Source organism: Poeciliopsis prolifica, unplaced genomic scaffold (assembly GCF_027474105.1).
Source record: "Poeciliopsis prolifica strain line A6 unplaced genomic scaffold, Auburn_PproV2 SCAFFOLD146, whole genome shotgun sequence".
NCBI classification, from domain to species: domain Eukaryota; kingdom Metazoa; phylum Chordata; class Actinopteri; order Cyprinodontiformes; family Poeciliidae; genus Poeciliopsis; species Poeciliopsis prolifica.
The window spans coordinates 457,501-482,500 of record NW_026562521.1 but is presented as its reverse complement, the minus strand read 5'-3'; the positions used below and the strand labels follow the sequence as shown (position 1 = coordinate 482,500).

At 50.8% G+C, this 25,000-nt stretch overlaps 2 protein-coding genes across 2 annotated transcripts in view; both read right to left on the bottom strand.

The window, feature by feature from the left end:
* Positions 1-2,175, bottom strand: part of LOC129355803 (sodium/hydrogen exchanger 5-like) — a 22,322-nt gene extending 20,147 nt beyond the window's left edge. The window contains 1 exon segment of the mRNA XM_055025406.1: positions 1,768-2,175. Coding sequence (XP_054881381.1) covers positions 1,768-2,101 — 334 coding nt within the window. The 5' untranslated portion in view covers positions 2,102-2,175.
* Positions 2,176-7,146: 4,971 nt separating this feature from the next.
* The window catches only part of LOC129355792 (FH1/FH2 domain-containing protein 1-like), a 25,537-nt gene continuing 7,683 nt past the window's right edge, over positions 7,147-25,000 (bottom strand). Inside the window, 29 exon segments of the mRNA XM_055025400.1 lie at positions 7,147-7,839; positions 8,880-9,056; positions 9,227-9,419; positions 9,646-9,838; positions 9,913-10,103; positions 10,275-10,436; positions 10,508-10,627; positions 10,706-10,888; positions 10,973-11,122; positions 11,205-11,419; positions 11,422-11,764; positions 12,723-12,880; positions 13,018-13,170; positions 13,788-13,844; positions 13,935-14,021; positions 14,024-14,079; positions 16,325-16,375; positions 16,732-16,761; positions 18,085-18,156; positions 18,573-18,639; positions 18,642-18,673; positions 19,483-19,826; positions 19,915-20,060; positions 20,147-20,239; positions 21,973-22,084; positions 22,181-22,275; positions 23,096-23,111; positions 23,113-23,202; positions 23,523-23,590. Of these exon segments, the coding sequence (XP_054881375.1) occupies positions 7,754-7,839; positions 8,880-9,056; positions 9,227-9,419; positions 9,646-9,838; positions 9,913-10,103; positions 10,275-10,436; positions 10,508-10,627; positions 10,706-10,888; positions 10,973-11,122; positions 11,205-11,419; positions 11,422-11,764; positions 12,723-12,880; positions 13,018-13,170; positions 13,788-13,844; positions 13,935-14,021; positions 14,024-14,079; positions 16,325-16,375; positions 16,732-16,761; positions 18,085-18,156; positions 18,573-18,639; positions 18,642-18,673; positions 19,483-19,826; positions 19,915-20,060; positions 20,147-20,239; positions 21,973-22,084; positions 22,181-22,275; positions 23,096-23,111; positions 23,113-23,202; positions 23,523-23,590 (3,740 nt within the window). The 3' untranslated portion in view covers positions 7,147-7,753.

Sequence of the window (25,000 nt, the reverse complement as noted above, 5' to 3'; positions counted from 1 at the left end):
TTATGACTACTGACACATAAATCCAATAAAATAGTGATTCAGTGATTGAGCTTTGCAGAAATAAAAACAGGCGCAAGTTTGTGCAAAATTGCCCAGCGACAGGCTGGCGACCTGTCCAGGTGACCCCGCCTCTCGCCCGGAACGCAGCTGGAGAGGCACCAGCACCTCCCGACCCCGTTAGGGAGAAGGGTGAAAATGGATGGATGGATGGAAGTTTGTGTAAAATGAGTTGTTATTGTGAAAGTTACTGGATTTGCAGAAAACCCAGGCTGCAAAACAACAAACTTATCGTTTTGCTCAGAAGCTCAGTCTGCACCATGAAGGTTAGCTGCTCTTTTGAGTCAGAAACGTGAGCTTGGCCAGTCAGTTTTTAAAACCAGGTGTCATCACTTCCTGCATCACTTCCTGCATCACTTCCTGCATCACCTCTAGCTGATTCATTGCCTCACGTCAACATGGCGGCTTTGTTGCTCGGGTCACATGCAGTCATGGTGGATTACAGGAAGCAGAGCAGAATGACGGTGCTGCATCAGTAATCGGATTACCCAGACGGTGATGATAGCAGACTGGACCAGAGTTCCCAGTTCACAGAGCGACTGGGAGTCATGGAGGAAACAGAAACACTTTGATGTTTCCTTCCTCCTTCAGATCCACCAGGAGCTCAGCTGGCAGCCACTCCAGGTGTGTGTGTGCGTGGTGTGTGTGTGTGTGTGTGTGTGTGTGTGTGTGTGTGTGGTGTGTGTGTGTGTGTGTGTGTGTGTGTGTGTGTGTGTGTGTGTGTGTGTGTGGCTCTTCCTGCACCTGAAGCTTTTTTTCAAACTGTTTTTGTTTTTTCAGCTCATTGTTTTTTACAGAATCATCAGAAAAATTCTGCACAGCTCAGTTTCCTTAGTTTGAATCTGGATCAACATGATTTATATCTTAGCTCTTCCTCTCCCTCCTCTTCCTCTGCTGCCAACCTTCACGCTGAAGTTTCTCCAGGTGGGAGGAAAAAGGAGGAGCCTTTTGTCTGACAGTCATAAAGAAAAGCAAACTTCCTGCCAACCACCTGTTGCTGCTCCACCTGATGATGATGATGATGATGATGATGACGATGATGATGGTGATGAAGCATCAACAGCTCCACCTACCCTCCTGCAGAAAATCTGAGCTAAAGTCACACAGAAACACCGATTCTGAAGCAGATTAAATATTAACTAATAAAATCTATTATCAATAAATATTAACTCATTACAGAAATATAAACAACCGAGAGAATTTATCCAGATTATTCTCCTTTCAGTCAAATTAAAGGACTTGTTTCTTTGAGCAACCGATGAAACCGATAACCGAAACTTAAACAAGTTTAAGTTTATAACTAACTTAATAATTAGTTAGAAAAACTGATTTATTTATAAAACAACACGTTGAATACATTTATTGGAATTAGCTCATTTAATCGTCTTTTTTAAGTCGTTGTCTGAAATAACTCTTAGAATCAATGAGGACATTGTGGGACCAGTTTGTCCTTCACAGCCACCAAACTTTCAAATCCTGGTTTTCATTGAATAAACTTTAAATTCTTGAGATTCAGGATCCAGTGACAGGTTCGGGTTTCATCAGAATTTTTTATGATCAGCCAATAAAATGATTCATTAGGTGCCCCCATCTTTTTTGCCCCGGGCCCCTCGCGAGGTTATTGCGCCCTTGTGTTTCTCGTGAAACTTCGAGTAAAACCAGTTCCGGTCCAGTCTGACATCTATCACACACGCACAGCGGCGGACTTACGGATCTTGGCCACGCTGGCCACCAGCAGCCAGATGGCGATGATGTAGGGCGTCTGGACGTAGCTCCACTCCCACTGGACCACCCGGTACCCGCCGCCGTGGTGAGGATGCTCCGCCGCCGCCGGCTCCTCCGACCCGCCGCCGCCGGCCGGTTCCGCGGACCGGGCCGAGGCGACGCCGGGAGCCCCGCGCTCCAGTGCGGGCTGCAGGAGGAGGAGCCGCGGCGGGGCGGAGGGAGAGGTGTGGGCCGGCCCCCGGAGCGGAGCGGCTGACCCGGACAGGTCGGCTCCGGCCGGGAGCAGCAGCAGCAGCAGACCGAGCAGCAGCATCTTCATCCCGGAGCTCAGGGCGCTGGCATCCCGCGAGCTTTATATACACACCGAGAGGAGAGGAGCCGCAGAGGGAGGCCGGCAGCCGGGTCGAAACACACACACACACACACACACACACACACACACACACACACACACACACACACACACACACACACACACACACTCCCTCCTCCTACACACACACCCAGGGAGGAGGAAGAGGAAGCTGACCCGCCCACTCACCCTTAAAGACACGAGCCGATCTGATCAACCACGTCACAACTCAATACTCTATCTCTGACGTCATACGTCGGTCCGTTTGACTATGACGCATAAAAAAACAGCTGCCGGTTCTAACCCATCTCAGGGTTCTGGTTCTGGTTAAACACAGTGGGATGAAGAGGAGCAGGACCATCGGGCTCTTCACATGTTGGACGGTTGGATGCTGTTGGATGGTTGGATGCTGTTGGACGGTTGGATGCTGTTGGATGGTTGGATGCTGTTGGACGGTTGGATGGATGCTGTTGGATGGTTGGATGCTGTTGGACGGTTGGATGCTGTTGGATGGTTGGATGCTGTTGGATGGTTGGATGCTGTTGGATGGTTGGATGCTGTTGGACGGTTGGATGCGGTTGGATGGATGCTGTTGGATGGTTGGATGCTGGTGGATGGTTGGATGCTGTTGGACGGTTGGATGCGGTTGGATGGATGCTGTTGGACGGTTGGATGCTGTTGGATGGTTGGATGCTGTAGGACGGTTGGATGCTGTTGGACGGTTGGATGCTGTTGGACGGTTGGATGCGGTTGGATGGATGCTGTTGGATGGTTGGATGCTGTTGGTTGGTTGGATGCTGTTGGACGGTTGGATGCTGTTGGACGGTTGGATGCTGTTGGATGGTTGGATGCTGTTGGATGGTTGGATGCTGTTGGACTGTTGGATGCTGTTGGATGGTTGGATGCTGTTGGACGGTTGGATGCGGTTGGATGGATGCTGTTGGTTGGTTGGATGCTGTTGGTTGGTTGGATGCGGTTGGTTGGTTGGATGCTGTTGGATGGTTGGATGCTGTTGGACTGTTGGATGCTGTTGGATGGTTGGATGCTGTTGGACGGTTGGATGCGGTTGGATGGATGCTGTTGGTTGGTTGGATGCTGTTGGTTGGTTGGATGCGGTTGGTTGGTTGGATGCTGTTGGATGGTTGGATGCTGTTGGACTGTTGGATGCTGTTGGATGGTTGGATGCTGTTGGACGGTTGGATGCGGTTGGATGGATGCTGTTGGTTGGTTGGATGCTGTTGGTTGGTTGGATGCGGTTGGTTGGTTGGATGCTGTTGGATGGTTGGATGCGGTTGGACGGTTGGGATGCTGTTGGATGGTTGGATGCTGTTGGACGGTTGGATGCTGTTGGATGGTTGGATGTTGTTGGACGGTTGGATGCGGTTGGATGGATGTTGTTGGTTGGTTGGATGCTGTTGGTTGGTTGGATGCGGTTGGACGGTTGGATGCTGTTGGACGGTTGGATGGTTGGATGCTGTTGGACGGTTGGATGCTGTTGGATGGTTGGATGTTGTTGGACGGTTGGATGCGGTTGGATGGATGTTGTTGGTTGGTTGGATGCTGTTGGATGGTTGGATGCGGTTGGACGGTTGGATGCTGTTGGATGGTTGGATGCTGTTGGACGGTTGGATGCTGTTGGAAGGTTGGAGGCTGTTGGTTGGATGCTGTTGGACGGTTGGATGCGGTTGGATGGTTGGATGCTGTTGGACGGTTGGATGCTGTTGGACGGTTGGATGCTGTTGGATGGCTGGATGCTGTTGGATGGTTGGATGCTGTTGGTTGGATGCTGTTGGACGGATGGATGCTGTTGGATGGTTGGATGCTGTTGGATGGTTGGATGCTGTTGGTTGGATGCTGTTGGACGGTTGGATGGTTGGATGCTGTTGGACGGTTGGATGCTGTTGGACGGTTGGATGCTGTTGGATGGCTGGATGCTGTTGGATGGTTGGATGCTGTTGGTTGGATGCTGTTGGACGGATGGATGCTGTTGGTTGCATGCTGTTGGATGGTTGGATGCGGTTGGATGGATGCTGTTGGATGGTTGGATGCTGTTGGATGGTTGGATGCTGTTGGACGGTTGGATGCGGTTGGATGGTTGGATGCTGTTGGATGGTTGGATGCTGTTGAATGGTTGGATGCTGTAGGACGGTTGGATGCTGTTGGTTGGATGCTGTTGGATGGTTGGATGCGGTTGGATGGTTGGATACTGTTGGACGGTTGGATGCTGTTGGATGGTTGGATGCTGTTGGATGGTTGGATACTGTTGGACGGTTGGATGCTGTTGGTTGGATGCTGTTGGATGGTTGGATGCTGTTGGACAGTTGGATGCTGTTGGTTGGTTGGATGCTGTTGGACGGTTGGATGCGGTTGGACGGTTGAATGGATGCTGTTGGTTGGTTGGATGCTGTCGGATGGTTGGATGCGGTTGGACGGTTGGATGCTGTTGGATGGTTGGATGCTGTTGGATGGTTGGATGCTGTTGGATGTTGGATCATGTTGGACGGTTGAATGGATGCTGTTGGTTGGTTGGATGCTGTTGGATGGTTGGATGCGGTTGGACGGTGGATGCTGTTGGATGGTTGGATGCTGTTGGATGGTTGGATGCTGTTGGTTGGATGCTGTTGGATGGTTGAATGCTGTTGGACGGTTGGATGGATGCTGTTGGTTGGTTGGATGCTGTTGGATGGTTGGATGCGGTTGGATGGTGGATGCTGTTGGTTGGATGCTGTTGGATGGTTGGATGCTGTTGGATGGTTGGATGCCATTGGATGGATGCTGTTGGTTGGTTGGATGCTGTTGGATGGTTGGATGCTGTTGGATGGTTGGATGCGGTTGGATGGATGCGGTTGGATGGTTGGATGCTTTTGGATGGTTGGATGCGGTTGGACGGTTGGATGCGGTTGGATGGTTGGATGCGGTTGGATGGTTGGATGCGGTTGGATGGTTGGATGCGGTTGGATGGTTGGATGCGGTTGGACGGTTGGATGCGGTTGGATGGTTGGATGCGGTTGGACGGTTGGATGGTTGGATGCGGTTGGACGGTTGGATGCTGTTGGTCGGATGGATGCGGTTGGATGGTTGGATGCGGTTGGACGGTTGGATGCGGTTGGATGGTTGGATGCGGTTGGACGGTTGGATGCGGTTGGACGGTTGGATGCTGTTGGTCGGATGGATGCGGTTGGATGGTTGGATGCGGTTGGACGGTTGGATGCTGTTGGTTGGTTGGATGCTGTTGGTTGGTTGGATGCTGTTGGTTGGTTGGATGCGGTTGGATGGTTGGATGTGGTTGGTTGGATGCTGTTGGTTGGTTGGATGCGGTTGGATGGTTGGATGTGGTTGGATGGATGCTGTTGGTTGGTTGGATGCGGTTGGATGGTTGGATGCGGTTGGACACGGTTGGACGGTTGGATGCGGTTGGACGGTTGGACGGTTGGATGGTTGGATGCGGTTGGACGGTTGGATGCGGTTGGACGGTTGGATGCTGTTGGATGGTTGGATGCGGTTGGACGGTTGGATGCGGTTGGATGGTTGGATGCGGTTGGACGGTTGGATGCGGTTGGATGGTTGGATGCGGTTGGACGGTTGGATGGTTGGATGCGGTTGGACGGTTGGATGGTTGGATGCGGTTGGACGGTTGGATGCTGTTGGTTGGATGGATGCGGTTGGACGGTTGGATGCGGTTGGATGGTTGGATGCGGTTGGATGGTTGGATGCGGTTGGACGGTTGGATGCGGTTGGATGGTTGGATGCGGTTGGATGGTTGGATGCGGTTGGACGGTTGGATGCGGTTGGACGGTTGGATGCGGTTGGATGGTTGGATGCGGTTGGATGGTTGGATGCGGTTGGATGGTTGGATGCGGTTGGACGGTTGGATGCGGTTGGACGGTTGGATGCGGTTGGACGGTTGGATGGTTGGATGCGGTTGGACGGTTGGATGCGGTTGGACGGTTGGATGCGGTTGGATGGTTGGATGCAGTTGGATGGTTGGATGCGGTTGGACGGTTGGATGGTGGATGCGGTTGGATGGTTGGATGCGGTTGGACGGTTGGATGCGGTTGGATGGTTGGATGCGGTTGGATGGTTGGATGCGGTTGGACGGTTGGATGCGGTTGGACGGTTGGATGCGGTTGGATGGTTGGATGCGGTTGGATGGTTGGATGCGGTTGGATGGTTGGATGCGGTTGGACGGTTGGATGCGGTTGGACGGTTGGATGCGGTTGGATGCGGTTGGACGGTTGGATGCGGTTGGACGGTTGGATGCGGTTGGACGGTTGGATGGTTGGATGCGGTTGGACGGTTGGATGCGGTTGGACGGTTGGATGCGGTTGGATGGTTGGATGCAGTGGACGGTTGGATGCGGTTGGACGGTTGGATGGTTGGATGCGGTTGGATGGTTGGATGCGGGTGGATGGTTGGATGCGGTTGGACGGTTGGATGCGGTTGGATGGTTGATGCGGTCGGATGGTTGGATGCGGTTGGATGGTTGGATGCGGTTGGACGGTTGGATGGTTGGATGCGGTTGGACGGTTGGATGGTTGGATGCGGTTGGATGGTTGGATGCGGTTGGATGGTTGGATGCGGTTGGATGGTTGGATGCGGTTGGACGGATGGATGGTTGGATGCGGTTGGATGGTTGGATGCGGTTGGATGCGGTTGGATGGTTGGATGCGGTTGGACGGTTGGATGGTTGGATGCGGTTGGATGGTTGGATGCGGTTGGACGGTTGGATGGTTGGATGCGGTTGGATGGTTGGATGCGGTTGGACGGTTGGATGGTTGGATGCGGTTGGATGGTTGGACGGTTGGATGGTTGGATGCGTTGGATGGTTGGATGCGGTTGGATGGCGCAGCGCGGGAAACGTTATGTAGGAATAAAATAACTTTTGATGTTTAATATTTCAACTGAATATTTGAGCTGCGAAGCTTTTGAACTTTACAGAACCGTTGGTCTGCTGAGCTCTTCAAAGGAAGGTGAAACAAACAGGAAGTACTGATGGACTCACTTCCTGTTCCTATGCTGAAGCGGTTCTGGAGAGACTGAGTCGGGTCCAAGAAGAACAGACACCCAGAACCGGGCCGACATGTCCACTGGAGTTCTAACTGGAACTGGAGGTTCTACTGGTGGAAGAACCAGAACCAGAACGCCTAATTTTTTTGAAAATCTTTATTAACAGCAGAAAAACATTCAGCCTCACATCTCATCACACCAGAACCCAGTGACATCACACCAGAACCCAGTGACATCACACTGTGTAGTCGCAGGTGTGTAGTCGGTACCAGACGAACAAGAATGTTGTGGAGGTGAGAGGTCCAGAACCAACAGAACCTGAGCAGAACCTTGGCTAACTGAAGCCTCTAGAAGCTGCAGGCGGTTCTGAAGTTCATCTCAGGCAGTTTGTTCTGATCCATGTTCTTCTGGGCCGTCCACCTACAGGACTTTCTGGATCAGAACCAACGAGGCAGCAGGTAAGTCCTGGTCTGGTGTGAAGAGCAAACAGATCAGTTCTGGTTCTGGTTCTGATCCGCAGTCTGAGCTCCTGTCTCTACACTGAAGGTTAATTTGCAAACAGATGAGGAGATAAACGCTGGAGCAGCAGCAGGTCAGGAGGTCGGCACGAGGTCACACTCTGTCTCCCGACTTGCTGGGCTGCAGACCCAGAGCCTGGACCGCCTCCAGGTCCAATCCGCCCTTCAGGGTCCTTCGCACTGCAGCACACAGAGAAAACGGGTCAGAACTCAGAAACATGACGTTTTCATCTCCATCACATAAGTAAAAACCTCAACAGGTCAGAGGTCATTTCAGCTGCTGGTGTCATGAATCCTCAGCTGGAGGAGAAACCCTAGACCCGAGCCCAACATCAGAACCTGGGAAAGGTTCTGCTGGCCGTTACTCCAACATGGTGGGTTGGTGACTTCCAGCAGACGGACGCTAATCCGCTCAGCGGGATTTAGTCAGGAAGTGAAAACATTGTTTCCCAAACGGCTGTTTGGGAAACAGAGCTGCTGTTTGGTTTCAAACAGAACCAGAACCGGACTGACCCAGTGTTAGCTTAGACGTCCCGTCGCTATGCCAACGAGCTTTACCGCACAGCATGTTGGTGTAGCATTAGCGTTAGCTACAGCTAACTATAGCTTTAGCGTTAGCTACAGCTAACTATAGCTCTGGTGTTAGCTACAGCTAACTATAGCTCTGGTGTTATCTACAGCTAACTATAGCTTTAGCGTTAGCTACAGCTAACTATAGCTGTAGCATTAGCTACAGCTAACTATAGCTCTGGTGTTAGCTACAGCTAACTATAGCTCTGGTGTTATCTACAGCTAACTATAGCTTTAGCGTTAGCTACAGCTAACTATAGCTGTAGCATTAGCTACAGCTAACTATAGCTCTGGTGTTAGCTACAGCTAACTATAGCTCTGGTGTTATCTACAGCTAACTATAGCTTTAGCGTTAGCTACGGCTAACTATAGCTCTGGTGTTATCTACAGCTAACTATAGCTTTAGCGTTAGCTACAGCTAACTATAGCTGTAGCATTAGCTACAGCTAACTATAGTTCTGGTGTTAGCTACAGCTAACTATAGCTTTAGCGTTAGCTACAGCTAACTATAGCTCTGGTGTTAGCTACAGCTAACTATAGCTTTAGCGTTAGCTACAGCTAACTATAGCTCTGGTGTTAGCGTCAGCTAATGATAGAAAGGGAAGTGATTCTGTCGAGTCTCAGCAGAACCTGGGAGTGTCTGGACTCACTGGACTTCCTGTTGAGTCGGGACCGTTTGCGGGTCCTTGGGCTGGCGGTTCTGTTCGACCGGTTATGGGTCACAGACTTCACCAGTCGATCCATGATGTCATCAGCGGCGTCGTCCTGAGAGCCGGTCCCGTCGTCCCGAGCAACAGTCAGAGTGGATGGACTTGCAGAGCGGTTACCTAGGCAACAGAACCAGAACCAGAACCAGACCCAGAACCAGAACCAGACCCAGAACCAGAACCAGACCCAGAACCAGAACCAGACCCAGAACCAGACCCAGACCCAGAACCAGACCAGACCCAGACCCAGAACCAGACCCAGAACCAGACCGGGGTTCTGCGGTACTCACTGCGGACGGCTCTGGAGCGCCGCAGGCCTGCAGGATGAACGGTCAGGCTGCTGCAGCTGCTGCAGCTGCTGCAGCTGCTGGTCAGCACGGTCGTCATGGTTTCATGCTCCTCCTCCTGATCAGAGCTGGGGTCTGTTGCCATGGAGACGGGCGAGACGCCGTCCGCAACAGGAACGCCGGAAAACTTTTCCGTCTGCGGGAAAAAGATGAGAGGAGGCCTGAAACCTGGAGGCGATTCCCAGGAAGTTCAGAAAAATAAACACTTTTCTTCTGCTGCATCACCGCTTCCAGGTATTTCTGTGCAGCAGCGCCCCCTGCTGTATCTGCACTGTAGGAACAGGAAGCGCTGATCCAGCTGCTGTGGATCAAACTTAGCAGAAACGCCTCCTGACCCTTGACCTCTGACCCCGGAACGTTACCTGGGTGATCAGCATGCCCCGGGTCTTGTTCCGCTCTCTCTTGATGGTGCGTTTGCGTCTGATGGTGAGGACGCGTTCGCGGGTGGTGCGGTACTCCAGAGCGAACTCGCTGATGATGCGGCAGAAGCTGGTGACCTTCACGTCTCGGACGGAGAAGGACGGCTGACCCAGGAACAGCAGGAAGGAGTGGAACCTGCAGGGGACACGTCAGTCCACACCCGTCCACGCCGTCTCCGGGGACGGACGGGTTGGCGCCACGCTCCCTACCTGTTGATGACCCTCCTGTGGACGACCTTCAGGATCTTGATCCTCTGGGTGCAGTCCCTGAGGAACTCCGTCATCTTGTTCTTCAGAACCGCCTTGCTCTCATGCTTGGCCACCAGCTTCAGGTTCTCCCATGATGCCTTGCAGCGCCTCTCCAGCAGGACCAGGTTTTCTGCGAGCAGGTCAAAGTCCACCTGGAGCAAAACAGGAGACACGAGGACGAGCGGTGACATCATCATGAGCGGGGACATCATCATGAGCGGTGACGTCATCATGAGCGGTGACGTCATAATGAGCGGTGACATCATAATGAGCAGTGACATGAATGGATGTGAACAGGTGAAGATGGGACAGGTGAGGCGTACTTTGGCGGAGCGGGTGATGGCGGGGATCTCGGAGTAGACGTCAGAGGATTGTGGGTAATTGTCCTCCAGCAGGCTGCAGGTGTGGTGCAGCAGCGAGTGGCGGTGGACGGTGTCCTTCACCTCCACCACCTTCTCCAGGTAACTCAGCTCGAAGCCTTTGGCCTGAAACAGAGAAGAGCCGCACTGGTGAGACTGGGAGCGACTGGGATGTTTCCGGGACGCTTGTTTCTCACGTTGGAGCTGTTGAGGAAGTTGCCGATGGCGAGCAGAGTGGCGAGGATCCTCCTGAACGTCTGATTGGATGCCAGCTGCTCCATGCCCAGCTTCAGGTCGAACAGAGGCTCCGCGATCTCCTGCAGGGGGCGACAGCGCGTCAGCGGAACCGGAACTGGGGGGCGGAACCCGCAGCGGAACCAGAGCCGTGCACTCACCTTCTCTAGAACCTCATAGTTGAGCTTGAAGGCCCAGAGCTGCAGGCGGGGGTTCAGGGCACTGATGGAGGCCAGGGTGAGCAGGAACTGCTCTGCGGTTCCCAGCGGCAGGTCGGGGTTCACCAGCTGGGCCTCCTGGATCTTCTGCTTCTCCTCCTCAGTCGGGATCATCGTCAGGATCTTCTGCTCACAACAAAGAGGCCGTGAGGTCCGTACCGGCCCAAACGGGTCAGAGGACCAGAGCACCGGTCCGGCAGCGCTGCGTACCTCCACGCCCTCTTTGCTGATGGCGTACTCGTCGAAGCTCAGGATGGCGTTCTTGATGACGTGGACGGCAGGAAGGACGGTCAGGCCGATGTTGATGGCGTTGCTCCGCTTTGGGTCCAGAACCAGAGACTTCTTGGGTTCTGGTCCCTTCTGCAGGGGAGACATTAGAGACACGTTAGGGACAATTAGGAAACCGGACTGTTCTGTCCTGAGGGGGGGGTTAGCTGGTTACCTTGGTGACCGGCAGTTCCTTGGACTTGGACTCGAACAGCGTCTCCAGGCGCGCCGTGTCCACCTCCACCTTGTCCAGCGATGCCCACACCGTCCCGCGGCCAAAGTGACATTTCTGCTGGCTCTCCGCCTGCTTCAGCTCCTTCCAGAACAGCTTCACTGTCTTCTTCTTCGTCAGGCCCGACCCGCCGCTCAGAGGGGGCGGAGCCGGGGGACGCCTGGAGGGGGCGGAGCCGGGGGGACGCCTGGAGGGGGCGGAGCCGGGGGGACGCCTGGAGGGGGCGGAGGAGGAGGCGGGGGAGCAGCGCCTCCTGGTGGCGGCGGCGGGGGAGGAGGGATGCCTGAGAAATGGGAAGAAGAGGAGGAGTTGGTGTCCATGTCCAGGACGTCGATGTCCTCGTCCTCCAGCAGGTCGGAGAAGTCCAGGTCTTTGATCTTCAGGTCGGCACCGCTGGGCTGCAGCTGATCCCAGGCGTCCGCCGGACCCACAGAGTTTATGGACTCCAGGCGCCACGCCGCAGGATCCGCCCTCACGCCGCTCTGCTGCCGGACCAAACGGTTCTGATGGGAGACGGACACAGTCAGCCCGCTTCCTCACACAGAACTGCAACACAGCAATGCATCCTGGCAGTGATGCATTGTCAGTGATGTGGCAGGAATTATACAAGAACTGGGTGGTGTTTGTAAAATAAAATAAAATAAAAAAAGGAAAAGGCACCAGAGTTTCTGAACATGCATTCAGGTCTTCATCATCTGCAGGTCACATGTCTGGTATAGCTAACAGGAAACAGTTCTGTAGTTCATGAGCCCCAGGGGAACAACAAAAAAAAAGGACATATACTTCATCTTTAGTCACAAAATACGAAGGCGAGGCGTTTCCTTTGGATCCAGTGATCAGTCACTGACGTCAAGCTGCTAACACTTAGCTTCTTAGCTTCAACCCAGAGGAAGCTGCATGTAAAGCTAATGTTGTGAACACGGTGCTAAACAATAAAACATAAACTAACAAAGCTTCAAGGCAGATACATTTTCCTAGAGGAGTTTTAATAGTCGAGGAACTGAATCGTTTCAGCCTGTTTTGAACGTGAAGCTGCTCATCTGGAAATAAGCAGACACAATAAACTCCAGATGTTGACCCACATCAGATGATCTGACCAAAACTGTCTTTGTTCATCTTTATATAGTTTGCTAATTGTTTTAGCACTAGCTAATTATGTTAGTTCTTGCTCCTGCTAGTGGAGTTAGCTCCTCCTTCAGGTGTTAGCTCCACCTTATGATTTTACCTTCTGCTAATGGCATTAGCTCCTGCAATGCACAGGTTAAAAAAAATGGCGACCCAAAGGTGAAAAATAAACAAAAGACGTATTAATGAGTTTTTACTGCATCACAGAAACAACTTTCATGTCAACAGGGATAATGAAGCAGAGTTAGGCCGCCACACTGAGCCGGTCATGGATCCTTTCAGTGACCTGATTCGCAGCTGAGCTGACCCAGACACTATCTGACCCAGTACCGGTACCTTCTGCTCCTCGGCCAGCCGGGCCCTGGCCGCCTGCGCCGAGCCCTTCAGGCATTCCAGCTCCGCCCTCTGGGGGGCGCTGCTCTCTGCGCCGGACTCCACCGATGGTGAGCTGAAGTCGGACAGTCGCTCCGAAACACGGCCACAAAGATCTTCACCTGGAGGAGAGCAAACAGAGGCGTCACTTTGCTGCAAATTTCTGAACCGGCTGCTGGAAAGAGAAGAAGAAAACATGAATCCACATCAGGCTATAAAGCCTGGATCTGCTGCAGCCTGGAAACCTGCGCAGGCTCACCGGGCGCGAAGCTGCCTTCTTCTTCCTTAGCGGAGCCAGACGCATCATCAGTCGGGGTCGAGGGCACTGCGGTAGAGGAGTTGGAATACATCATGTCCAGAACCAACATGGTGTCATCAGACAGGGTGCTGCACTGCCGCTGCACAGGAACCGCTGCAAACATGATGAGCATCACCAACATCCATCAGAGAGCTTCACACACACACACACACACACACACACACACACACACACACACACACACACACACACACACACACACGTGTGTCCACTTGCAGGGACAGTACCGACCTCCCGAAGCCGAGTTCTGGTCAGAATCAGAACCGTTAGGAGCCAGTGGTAGCCACCGCTAACTAACATGCTAGCTGCTAAAGTGATGAGCATAAGCATTTGCATCAACAGCAGAAGCTAATGCTAAAGTGCTAACTTTAACCATGGTGCTACCCACCTTAACTCAATGTGTTACATCGCCCTCCAAAGGCCAAACCTGACATTACACTCCGGCGCTTCAGAAAGGATTCTTTGTGGTTTCAGGTCAAAGGTTGTTGAGTTTGCTAACTCTGTATTTATTCAACTGAAGTTTACAAAGCCGCCAGCTAGATTAGCCGTTCAGATTCACCTGGAAAAACTCATTTCACAGAAGTTAAGTCATTTAAGGTTCTCAATGTTGGACAAAGCACCAGGCCATCATCGTAGAAATGATGAGGATTCCCATCTAGATGTGGGTCTGCAGCAGGCTGCAGGGCATCGTGGGTACAGTAGTTTCTCACCTGGATCATTCCGGGAGTCTGAGGCTCCGTTTGTCTCCAAACTGCTGGATGTCGAGACTGAAGAAACAGATTCATCCAGATTACTCCCCATTCAGGCACATCCGTCTGCAGGCTGAACACGGCAGCTTCAGAACCGGGTCTACTTACCGGGTTGCTCAGGTGCTGCACCGGCGCTGGACTCAGGGCATGGACTGATGACATCATCACACAGGGACAACTGGGGAACACTCAGGTGTTACTTCTCCCGCTCTTGTCCCAGTTAGTGGCTGCCAGGCTGCGCAGGAAGGGACCTCTGTGAGAGAAGAAGACCAGGTGGGACCACGTGAGACCAGGTGAGACCAGGTGGGACCAGATGAGACCAGGTGGACAGATGAGACCAGGTGGGACCAGATGAGACCAGGTGAGACCAGATGAGACCAGGTGGGACCAGATGAGACCAGGTGAGACCAGATGAGACCAGGTGGGACAGATGAGACCAGGTGGGACCAGATGAGACCAGGTGGGACCAGATGAGACCAGGTGGGACCAGATGAGACCAGGTGGGACCAGATGAGACCAGGTGGGACAGATGAGACCAGGTGGGACCAGATGAGACCAGGTGGGACAGATGAGACCAGGTGGGACAGATGAGACCAGGTGGACAGATGAGACCAGGTGGGACAACGTGGGACCACGTGAGACCAGGTGGGAATAGGTGAGACCAGGTGGGACCAGGTGAGACCAGATGAGACCAGGTGAGACCAGGTGGACAACGTGGACCACGTGAGACCAGGTGGAATAGGTGAGACCAGGTGGGACCAGGTGAGACCAGATGAGACCGGGTGAGACCAGGTGGGACAGGTGAGACGGTGGGACCACTTGAAACCAGGTGAGACCAGGTGGGACCACTTGAAACCAGGTGGGACCAGGTGGGACAACGTGAGACCAGGTGGGACCACTTGAAACCAGGTGAGACCAGGTGGGACCAGGTGAGACCAGGTGGGACAACGTGAGACCAGGTGGGACCACTTGAAACCAGGTGAGACCAGGTGGACAACGTGAGACCAGGTGGGACCACTTGAAACCAGGTGAACCAGGTGGGACAACGTGAGACCAGGTGGGACCCGGTGAGACCAGATGAGACCGGGTGGGACAGGTGAGACCAGGTGGGACCACTTGAAACCAGGTGGGACTCAAGCCAACAGTCTGGATCTACTTAGATTTTTAATGTTTTGATTGGTTTTCTGAACTGAGCTGAAGGATCTGTGATACTCCAGTTTCGGATCTCCAGAACCGACACCGGTCCAGTGTGTCCAGAACTCCTCTCAGCTGATCAGGATTCAGCTGGTCGGCTAAAGGAGGACTGCCATTGAGTTTTAGCCAGGTGGATGAACCATCTGGACCGGACTCACTTCAGAACCATCTGGACCAGGGGTGTCAAACTCCAGTCCTTAGGGACGCTGTCCTGCAGTTTTTTCGATGTGCCTCAGGTACAAAACACTGGGATGAAATGGCTTAATTACCTAATTATTGTATTCATGTGCTGCAGAGGCTCATCTAAAGGTTGCAGGACGCCGTCCCACCTGGACTGGATGTTGACACCCTGATCTAGACCAACATCAGAAACAGGAAGGAAGCAACCCTGATGATGGTTGCTATGACGATTCCCTCTGAGGCTGTGACAGCCCCAGCATCACTCATCCCAATCAAACCAGCCTCCAGTGAACGGCTGCAGGGTGGAAACAGAGCCGTCAGGTCCACTTGCTCCAGAACCGATCAGAACCGAGCTTACTCTGCTGTCTGATCGGCTGACCTGATGGGCGGGATCACATGACCTCAGGAGGGCCCTCGAGCTCCTGCAGGTCAAAGGTCACGCTGTCGGTTTGAGTCCAGAACACGACAGCAAATCAGATTGGATCGTCACTGCAACCGAACCAGAATCAACCCGACACTGACTCCAGAACCGACCCACCACCACCATCAGTCTGATAGGCGCAGTCAGACTGGACCCAGACGTTCCTGACCCGGTTCTGTTGAGTTCAGCTGATCCAATTAGCCAGCTGAACAGAACCCAGAACCTTTCCTCCAGCACTCTGCAGTGGCGGTTCTGAATGTGGCTTCGGTCCGGTTCCGATCCAGTTTAGGACACACACACAGAGACGCACACATACGAATGATTTGGTCCGATTTCAGTCTCACCAGAAATGAGATAATTCACTGATAACTATTCATATATCAAATCAATAATCAATAAAAAGTTCCACATCATTCACTCATAGTAAAACGTTTTCCTGATGCCAAAGAAGCCGCAACTTTTAATCAATATTATTTATTGATTTAATCTCCAGAATCTGCTTATCAGTTTTTAGGTCATTTCTGTAGAAACTGAACCAAACAGACTTTGTGTTTTTACAGTGTTAGGGAAAATGATCCGCTTCCTGTGAACCCAAACGTCACCAGAATCAGAACCACACCGTGCAAGGCCCACCAGAACCGCAGGCCTCCCTGCAGCTCCAGCATGCAGCTCCAGCATGCAGTGGGGCTGCGGCGGTACTTACTGGAACTTCTTCAGAACCGGCTTGTTCAGATTCACATCAAAGTCCTCTGGGCTGCAGAGACACGACACACACACATCACACAGCCAGACCCGACCCGACAGGACCGACTCAGCTGCATGACAAACTCCTCACAGACCCACAGAACCCAGACAAGAGGAACTGTACCCGGAGGTTCTGCCCCCACCGGATCAGAACCGAATCACAGCAAAAACTAAGATGGAAAGAACAGCATGAGACAGAACCGAAGGTGGATTAGTCGGGTCCAAAAGGTTTGAAACGTTTCTGATTCCAGAGTTAAGGTGGTAACACCTGAACTGGACCTGAACTGGACCTGAACTGGACCTGAAACCAGAGGATCTATGCAGCTGAGCGCCACGAGGAAGAGGAGGAGGATGAAGAATACTCACCAGAAGACTTCCTGCTCAGCCTCCAGCGAGCTGGAGGAACGAGGGAACGGACGCACAGAACGGAGGAGAGGAGAGGAAAGGAGGAGGAGAAACCGTTAAAACACTGACGGAGAGAGAGGGGCGAGAGACGCTGCTGCAGGAAGCTCTGTGATTGGCTGAACTGATGCTGGGGGCGGAGCCAACTGTCAAACTTTTAATCCATATAAAAAATAACTATTTCATTCCAAGACATTTTAATATCTACAATAATAAATTCATTAATTTTTACGGAGGACAATTAGTGCCAGAACTCTGACCACAAAAATGAAAATAAAAAAATCCCTTAAATCTGATACGTTCCTCCGGAAAGATGGCTCAAATCATCGCTGAAGCTGTTTGCTCCTAAACATCTCTGATCAGAGAAAAAAACTGTTTCAATTCAGAGAAAAAATTATTATTGTTATTCTTGGTGCCTGGCCGCATTTACAGAAATACTTAAAAAGATACAGAACTTAAAGCACAATATTTAATTTGAAATTCTTGACCATCGTAACCTAAAAATAATGAGGAAATTATTCGTCAACATTCTGTGAAGTTGAGAAACTTCCATTTCTTAACATCTTTAAAATACCTAGGCAAAATACAAAAGAACATGCTGGGGTTTAATTTAGTGTTTGTTTCGACTTGATTTTCTTCTGCCAAACATTCAGAAAACACGCAGCCAATTAGCACTTTAGGTTTTATCTGAAAAAATTCATTTAGGTGTAGCTGAGCGTGCTACATGTTTTCAAAGTTATCAAAAATGCTAAAGTGCTAAGCTAATTAGCTCAGATATCAGCAGAACAGAATGCCCACCACTGCCTAGAGACAAAACGTTTAATTTGATGATAAAAATTTAAAAATAAAATCAACAAATAGTTCCAGAAAAGAAATAAGTTTACAGAGGATCCCAGAAAATCTTTAAGAAATTAAGCAGACATGGAGTTTGTCAAATGTTCTGAAATTCCAAAATATTTTCCTAGAATTAAAAACTTCCCAAAAAAATCAGGACAAAATCTATAACCATAGATCGAGAGAAAGAGGAGACAGTTTCAGAAAAAAAGCTGAAAATAGGCAAGAGCCGTCAACAGAACCGTTCTGTTCTATTGACGGTTCTGTTGAACCGAGCAACAGAAAAATCTGGACCAACAGAACCGATCCAAAGAAAAATCCAAGAATCAAAAAATCTCAAATTTATCCAAGATTATTCCAGAGAGGACAAGAGCTGATCTGGAAGACGATTTCTCCAAGTAATTTCAGAGAGAGAAACTGGGAGGACTCCAGTCCCACCAGTTCGAAACCAGTCAGGACTTAACCTGATGTCGGTTTACTCACTTCTGACGAGGTTTGGACTCTGCTTTGACCAGCTGATCTGAGTTCTGCTGGGACGGATCCGATGGAGATGAGCTGTAGCACGCACGCACACACACACACACACACACACACCACACACACACACACACAGAGAGAGAGAGAGACTGAGCCAAGCACATGAAGAGATGATGAAGACTTTGCGTTCTAGACTTGGTTACTGCCAGATCTGCTGCTGCTGTCTGGTTCAGTTTTTTTTTGCTGTTTCCTGATTAAAACCTGATTTTAAATAAATAAAACCTGAACAGAACCTCTCAGGACTCGACCCAGTCCGATAAAACGCACTAAACCTCGTCACACACCCAGAAGAAAAATCCCTGTGTGTGTGAGATTTGCCCTCCAGCGCCCCCTGCAGGATCAACTTCTCACTTTTTACTGAGCTGCGATATCTGCTCAGCCTGCAGGGGGCGCTGCAGGGCCTGCTGATAGTTGGTCAGTTGGAAGGTACTGACCTGCAGCCAGGCTCCTCAGAGATGGAGCGGGTTTTAGAGAAGAGGCGGGACTTCCTGCCCAGACCAGAGCCGACATGTGGTGGCTGAGAAAAGAGCGACTCCTGGTGGCCGATGGGTGCAACCGCAGAGACACAGAGGCGAGAGGGGGAAAGATGGAGGATTAGAGGAGACTGAGGACAGAGACCAACAGGAGGACACCCAGAGGACTGGCGAGACACCTGGTGTCCCAGGTAACTTCTGGTCCACCTATCAGGAACATGATGGGACCGGACCGAGAGGAACCAGAACTATAGTAACTATAGCTATTATAGTTTACTAAAACTGACAAGATAAGAACTGAAACTGAAAAAACGATTTTGTTCTTTGAAATAACATCAGTAATTACAGTATGCGTTTGTAAAACAAACTAAAGCGTAAAACTAAACATCCTTCGTTTTTTCCAGCCTTTCTGTGAGAACAACCAGTTGGTCAGCTGTCGGCCAATCACAGCAGCCCGTGACAGAAAACGGCGAATGAACTTTTAGAAAATGATTTCTGTAGATTGGTTACTTAATCCATGTCAACATAATCGCAACACAATTTTTGTCCTTTTTAAATCCTGTAAAGTATTTAAAAACTCAAAACTAAAACCAGCATGTCCAGCGTGAGAGGACGGACCGGGTCCTGCTCAGAACCCGAGGACCCGGTGCCGGACCCGAGACGGGCTGAGGCTTAGACCCGGACCTGAGCGCGACCCGGTAGTGGGGTTGCCCTGGCAACGGTGCAGGTCTGAACTGGTATGCTATCAAACATGGAGGACAAACAATTTTCCTGACTGGTTCTGTCTCCATCCTGGGACAGAACCAGAACATGGTCCAAAACAGCTGGACAGAGACAACCCAACAGCACCTGTGCCGGTCTGTGGACTCACGGGCTGGACGGCGTCTTCGTCCCCAGCTTGGTGGACGCATCGCTGCCGGGTCCAGAGTGGGGGGGCAGCGGCGAGCCCCAAGGGGACCCGGAGGGGCTGGAGGCGGAGCTTCCGGGTTCAGAGGACAGCGGGGACGAGGCGGTGCTGTCCAGCGTGGGCGAGGATATGGTGGAGGACGGGGAGAGGACAGGCGTGGACGGGGTGGGGGACAGCAAGTCTGGCAGGTTCTGACTGGAGTGGCGGCTCCTCCTGCCCTCCTGGTCGCCGGCGGCCATCTTTCTCCTCTCCTTTCGGAGGAGGGGGGCGGAGTCATCCACATCTCCGTCCTCATGCCGCAGAGCCGCCTGGAGGACGGGAGACACATGAGGACAGCAGGGGGCGCCGTGTCGGCGGACAGGAAGCGGAACCGTCACGTGACCTCAGCAATGGTACCTCATAGGTGGAGAACTGGGCCTTGAGGTCAGGCTCCGCCCCCTTGCTGCTCAGGTGTTTTCGGACCACAGCCTCCATACCCAGACGCTCCAAGCAGTCTGTCACGTCGTAGAACGAGTCCTGGTCCGGCAGCGCCGCCAGAATCTGGACCGGAAGCACACAGGGAATGAGCCGACAGAGGCTGGTTCTGGTTCTGCTTTCTGACGTTCTGGTCCGGGTCAGGACGGTAAGTTGTTGATGAGCGTCATGGTGAATACCAGCAGCTCTGTGTCAGCGCCGTTCTTCTCCTCCAGAACGTCCATCAGGTTCGTCCAGGGCTTCACACCTGCAGCACACAGTGGTAACCATAGCAACAGGGATGGTTGTCCCAGGTGTGCTGGTTGGAGTCTTGTGTGTGTGTACCTCTCTGTGTATTGTGTGTGTGTACCTCTCTGTGTATTGTGTGTGTGTACATCTCTGTGTATTGTGTGTGTGTACCTCTCTGTGTATTGTGTGTGTGTACCTCTCTGTGTATTGTGTGTGTGTACCTCTCTGTGTATTGTGTGTGTGTACCTCTCTGTGTATTGTGTGTGTGTACCTCTCTGTGTATTGTGTGTGTACCTCTCTGTGTATTGTGTGTGTGTACCTCTCTGTGTATTGTGTGTGTACCTCTCTGTGTATTGTGTGTGTGTACCTCTCTGTGTATTGTGTGTGTGTACCTCTGTGTATTGTGTGTACCTCTCTGTGTATTGTGTGTGTACCTCTCTGTGTATTGTGTGTGTGTACCTCTGTGTATTGTGTGTGTACCTATCTGTGTATTGTGTGTGTGTACCTCTCTGTGTATTGTGTGTGTGTACCTCTCTGTGTATTGTGTGTGTACCTTTCTGTGTATTTTGTGTGTGTACCTCTCTGTGTATTGTGTGTGTACCTTTCTGTGTATTTTGTGTGTGTGTACCTCTCTGTGTATTTTGTGTGTGTGTACCTTTCTGTGTATTGTGTGTGTACCTCTCTGTGTATGTGTGTGTGTACCTATCTGTGTATTTGTGTGTGTACCTCTCTGTGTATTGTGTGTGTGTACCTCTCTGTGTATTGTGTGTGTACCTTTCTGTGTATTTTGTGTGTGTACCTCTCTGTATATTGAATGTGTGTACCTCTCTGTGTATTGTGTGTGTACCTCTCTGTGTATTGTGTGTGTACCTCTCTGTGTATTGTGTGTGTACCTCTCTGTGTATTGTGTGTACCTCTCTGTGTATTGTGTGTGTACCTCTCTGTATATTGAATGTGTGTACCTCTCTGTGTATTGTGTGTGTACCTCTCTGTGTATTGTGTGTGTACCTCTCTGTGTATTGTGTGTGTACCTCTCTGTGTATTGTGTGTGTACCTCTCTGTATATTGAATGTGTGTACCTCTCTGTGTATTGTGTGTGTACCTCTGTGTATTGTGTGTGTACCTCTCTGTGTATTGTGTGTGTACCTCTCTGTATATTGAATGTGTGTACCTCTCTGTGTATTGTGTGTGTACCTCTCTGTGTATTGTGTGTGTACCTCTCTGTGTATTGTGTGTGTACCTCTCTGTGTATTGTGTGTGTACCTCTCTGTATATTGAATGTGTGTACCTCTCTGTATTGTGTGTGTGTACCTCTCTGTGTATTGTGTGTGTACCTCTCTGTGTATTGTGTGTACCTCTCTGTGTATTGTGTGTGTACCTCTCTGTGTATTGTGTGTGTACCTCTCTGTGTATTGTGTGTGTGTACCTCTCTGTGTATTGTGTGTGTACCTCTGTGTATTGTGTGTGTACCTCTCTGTGTATTGTGTGTGTACCTCTCTGTATTGTGTGTGTGTACCTCTCTGTGTATTGTGTGTGTACCTTTCTGTGTATTTTGTGTGTGTGTACCTCTCTGTATATTGAATGTGTGTACCTCTCTGTGTATTGTGTGTGTACCTCTCTGTGTATTGTGTGTGTACCTCTCTGTGTATTGTGTGTGTACCTCTCTGTATTGTGTGTGTACCTCTCTGTGTATTGTGTGTGTGTACCTCTCTGTGTATTGTGTGTGTACCTCTCTGTGTATTGTGTGTGTACCTCTCTTTGAGTCCACCGTTGTCACGGCGCTGATCAGCAGAGGACTGTTGGACTCGGCGTACTCCACAAAGACGATGAGGAGCTTCAGAGCCGTTTTCACCAGCAGACGAGACTGGAGGCAGAAGGAGCAGAGTCACTGTCTGACCAGCAGGGGGCACCAGCCCCCTGCTGATCAGGCGTCTCAGGTTGATTTTGGGTTCTGACTCACCACACTTCCTGTCAGCGTGTAGAGCCACTGCAGCGTCTCTGTGTGGTGGATCACGCCGTTCATCCCGTCCACAAACAGCATGATCTGGCTGAGAGCTGGATGGTGGGGATGAGGACAGACAGGAAGACAGATGAGTCTCCACGGTCCCAGCCTCTGGGCTATAATCTGAGGCTGCACTCTGCGGCTTCTCTGGACGTGTGAAGAGCAAAGTTTCCGTCCTGTGGGACGAGGACGCCTGTCTGACCGAGACTAAAACAGCGATCCATTTGGATCAGAACCAAATACGACAGCAGAGACATTTGGAAAAGTTTCCATCTCTGAAACACGCCTGGGACACACATTGGTAAATGAATGAAGTCATGAATCTGTTTCCCCACCAATGCGCTTCTTTGGTTTCTGTAATTCAGCGTGATGTCATCACGCTGAGGGCTTGCTGTGTTTTACAGCTTCTGATTATGTGGAGCTTGATTTATTTATTCTTTAAATCACAAGAATAAAGTTGGAATGTAACGAGAATTAATTAATAATTTAATGAGTTTTTAAAGAAAAAATGAAAAACGTTCCATTAAAATGAGGAATGCTGCGGATCTTATGGAGTCATTTTAGTTTTACAGATAAGAAAATCCTTCATCTTTTGAGTTAGCATCAGGTTATCGTCAGCAGAAACTTTGAAACAAAGAAAGAATCACACTGAGCTGCTCGCTACTCTACAAGTTCATCGTAATTTTCAATTAAAGAAAACTTCTAATAGTCTGGATGCAATACTTAGACAACTCACAGGTTGGGCTTTTTTAGAATGTATTTTTTAGAAGAGAAAACAAGAATTAAAATCAATTAAACCTGTAAATTGGATTTGGTATGGAAAACTGAGTATTTTTGCCAGGAGTGGGACCACGTCTCAGGGTGGAGCCTTACCTCTCAGGATGTAGTTTCTGGTAGTTGTGGTCGGCTTCGGCTCCAACCTTGATGAAACACGCCAAGCCTTCAGACGCTACAAACTCTGGGACCAGATCCTTATCGTCCTGGACACACAGACCATCTTCATCATCATCATCATGTCAAGAGGGTTTTCCCTGAGTTCATTCTGGAAGGCAGCAGCTCCAGGATGACCTCTGCCCTCCACCAGACTCTGCAGATCGTATCCTGCAGCCGCTGAGCTCATCGTCCAGCAGGTGGAGCTGTTCAGCTGGAGGCAGCAGAAGGAGAATGCTCCGTGCTGAGTGCACCCTCTACCAGCTGCAGGAGGAGCTGCAGCAGAAGACCAGCAGCGCTGCATGCTGGGAAATGCAATACGAACTTCAGGAAGTCCGGTCGTAGCTCAGGTGAGTGTGCAGGCGGTTACCTGGAAGAGCTGCTTGAGGGAGAACAGGCAGCGCCTCAGCTCTGGGCCTTTGGAGTTGTACAACCTCTCTGGAAACCAAAAAGAGACAGGAAGTGATGTCACAGTCAGTTGGTCAGTTCAGATCAAGTTCAGTGACCTTTATGGACCGCCTCCAACCTCAGCAACCAATCAGAATGGAGGAGGACCTCTGGAGCTCCGCCCACTGCTCCAAACAACCTGTAGAACTTCCTGTTTCAGTTCCCGCGCCCATGGCTAGAATTTTTCAGATTAACTATTTGGTAAATTTACAACATTACAAAAAAAAAAAGAATGCTTTTTTTCTACAAACCAATAATTTACCAAAAAGGAATGGAGGCTTGTGTGTGAAAGTTGGTTTGTGCCTCTTATTTTAGTTGCATTTATTTGTCGATTTACTGCGAGATGCGAGTTTCCCTCTTCAGGATAAATAAAGTATCTAAAATATGCAATTTGATAATTGAGGAGGACAAACAGCTGGCAGCTCCTTCAAAGCTTTCAGTTTATCTGGTCAGAACCAGTCTGAGTTGGTCTGCAGACACACAGGTCCGGTCCGAGTGCAGAACTAGCAGAGGTTCTGCTGCTGTCCCGGTTCAGCGGTGCTGGTTGTTGTGAAACAGAAGTTGGTTTAGATCTCGTCCAAACACGTCACTTCATGAGAGCTGCAGAGCAGGAGTCGACATGATGAAGACGAGGATGATGAAACTGCAGCAACAGGCGCTGACATGCAGAGACGCAGCAGGTTCTGATGAGAAGCCGGGTCCAAACGGTGCCGAGGAAGTCCCCAGATTTATCGGATTTTCTGCATCTCTTTCTGGCTCTGATGAGTCTGGATCTGTGTGGGTCAGAACCAGCTGGAACCAGAATGCAGCTGCACAATCGGGCCAGCAAACGAGCCAACCTACCCCGGCTCAGCAAGAACCCCGAACAGAACCAACCAGAACAGATCAGAGCAGAGGAAACTGGACCGGTTCTGGTTCTGCAGCTCTAACTGATGTTGCGGGTCGCACCCAGAACCGGTCCTGAACTGTAATCCAATCCAGACAAAGCAGAACTCCAGCTGCTCGTCCAGAACCAAACAAAGAACAAGCCGCCGTTTCCTGCGCGCTGACATAACTTCCTGTGTGCTGACATCACTTCCGGTGTGCTGACATCACTTCCTGTGTGATGACATCACTTTCTGCTCACTGAGGGTGGCTCGTCCTGACGGGCAGCTGTTTCCTGCCATCAGTTGAGGAAGACGAGGATGATGAAGGTCAGAGGACCGTGTGACCAGAACCAGAACCACATTCGGCTGAATTCTCCAAACAAACATATTTTATGTTCAAACTGAGACAGAAAATATTACTCATCTGGATCAGAACCGACCCGAACAGAACCTCCAAACTTCTGCAGGTCCAGAACTGCAACATGCAGCGATTCCTCAGGATTATCATCTGCAGCTGACGAGAGGATCCGGATCC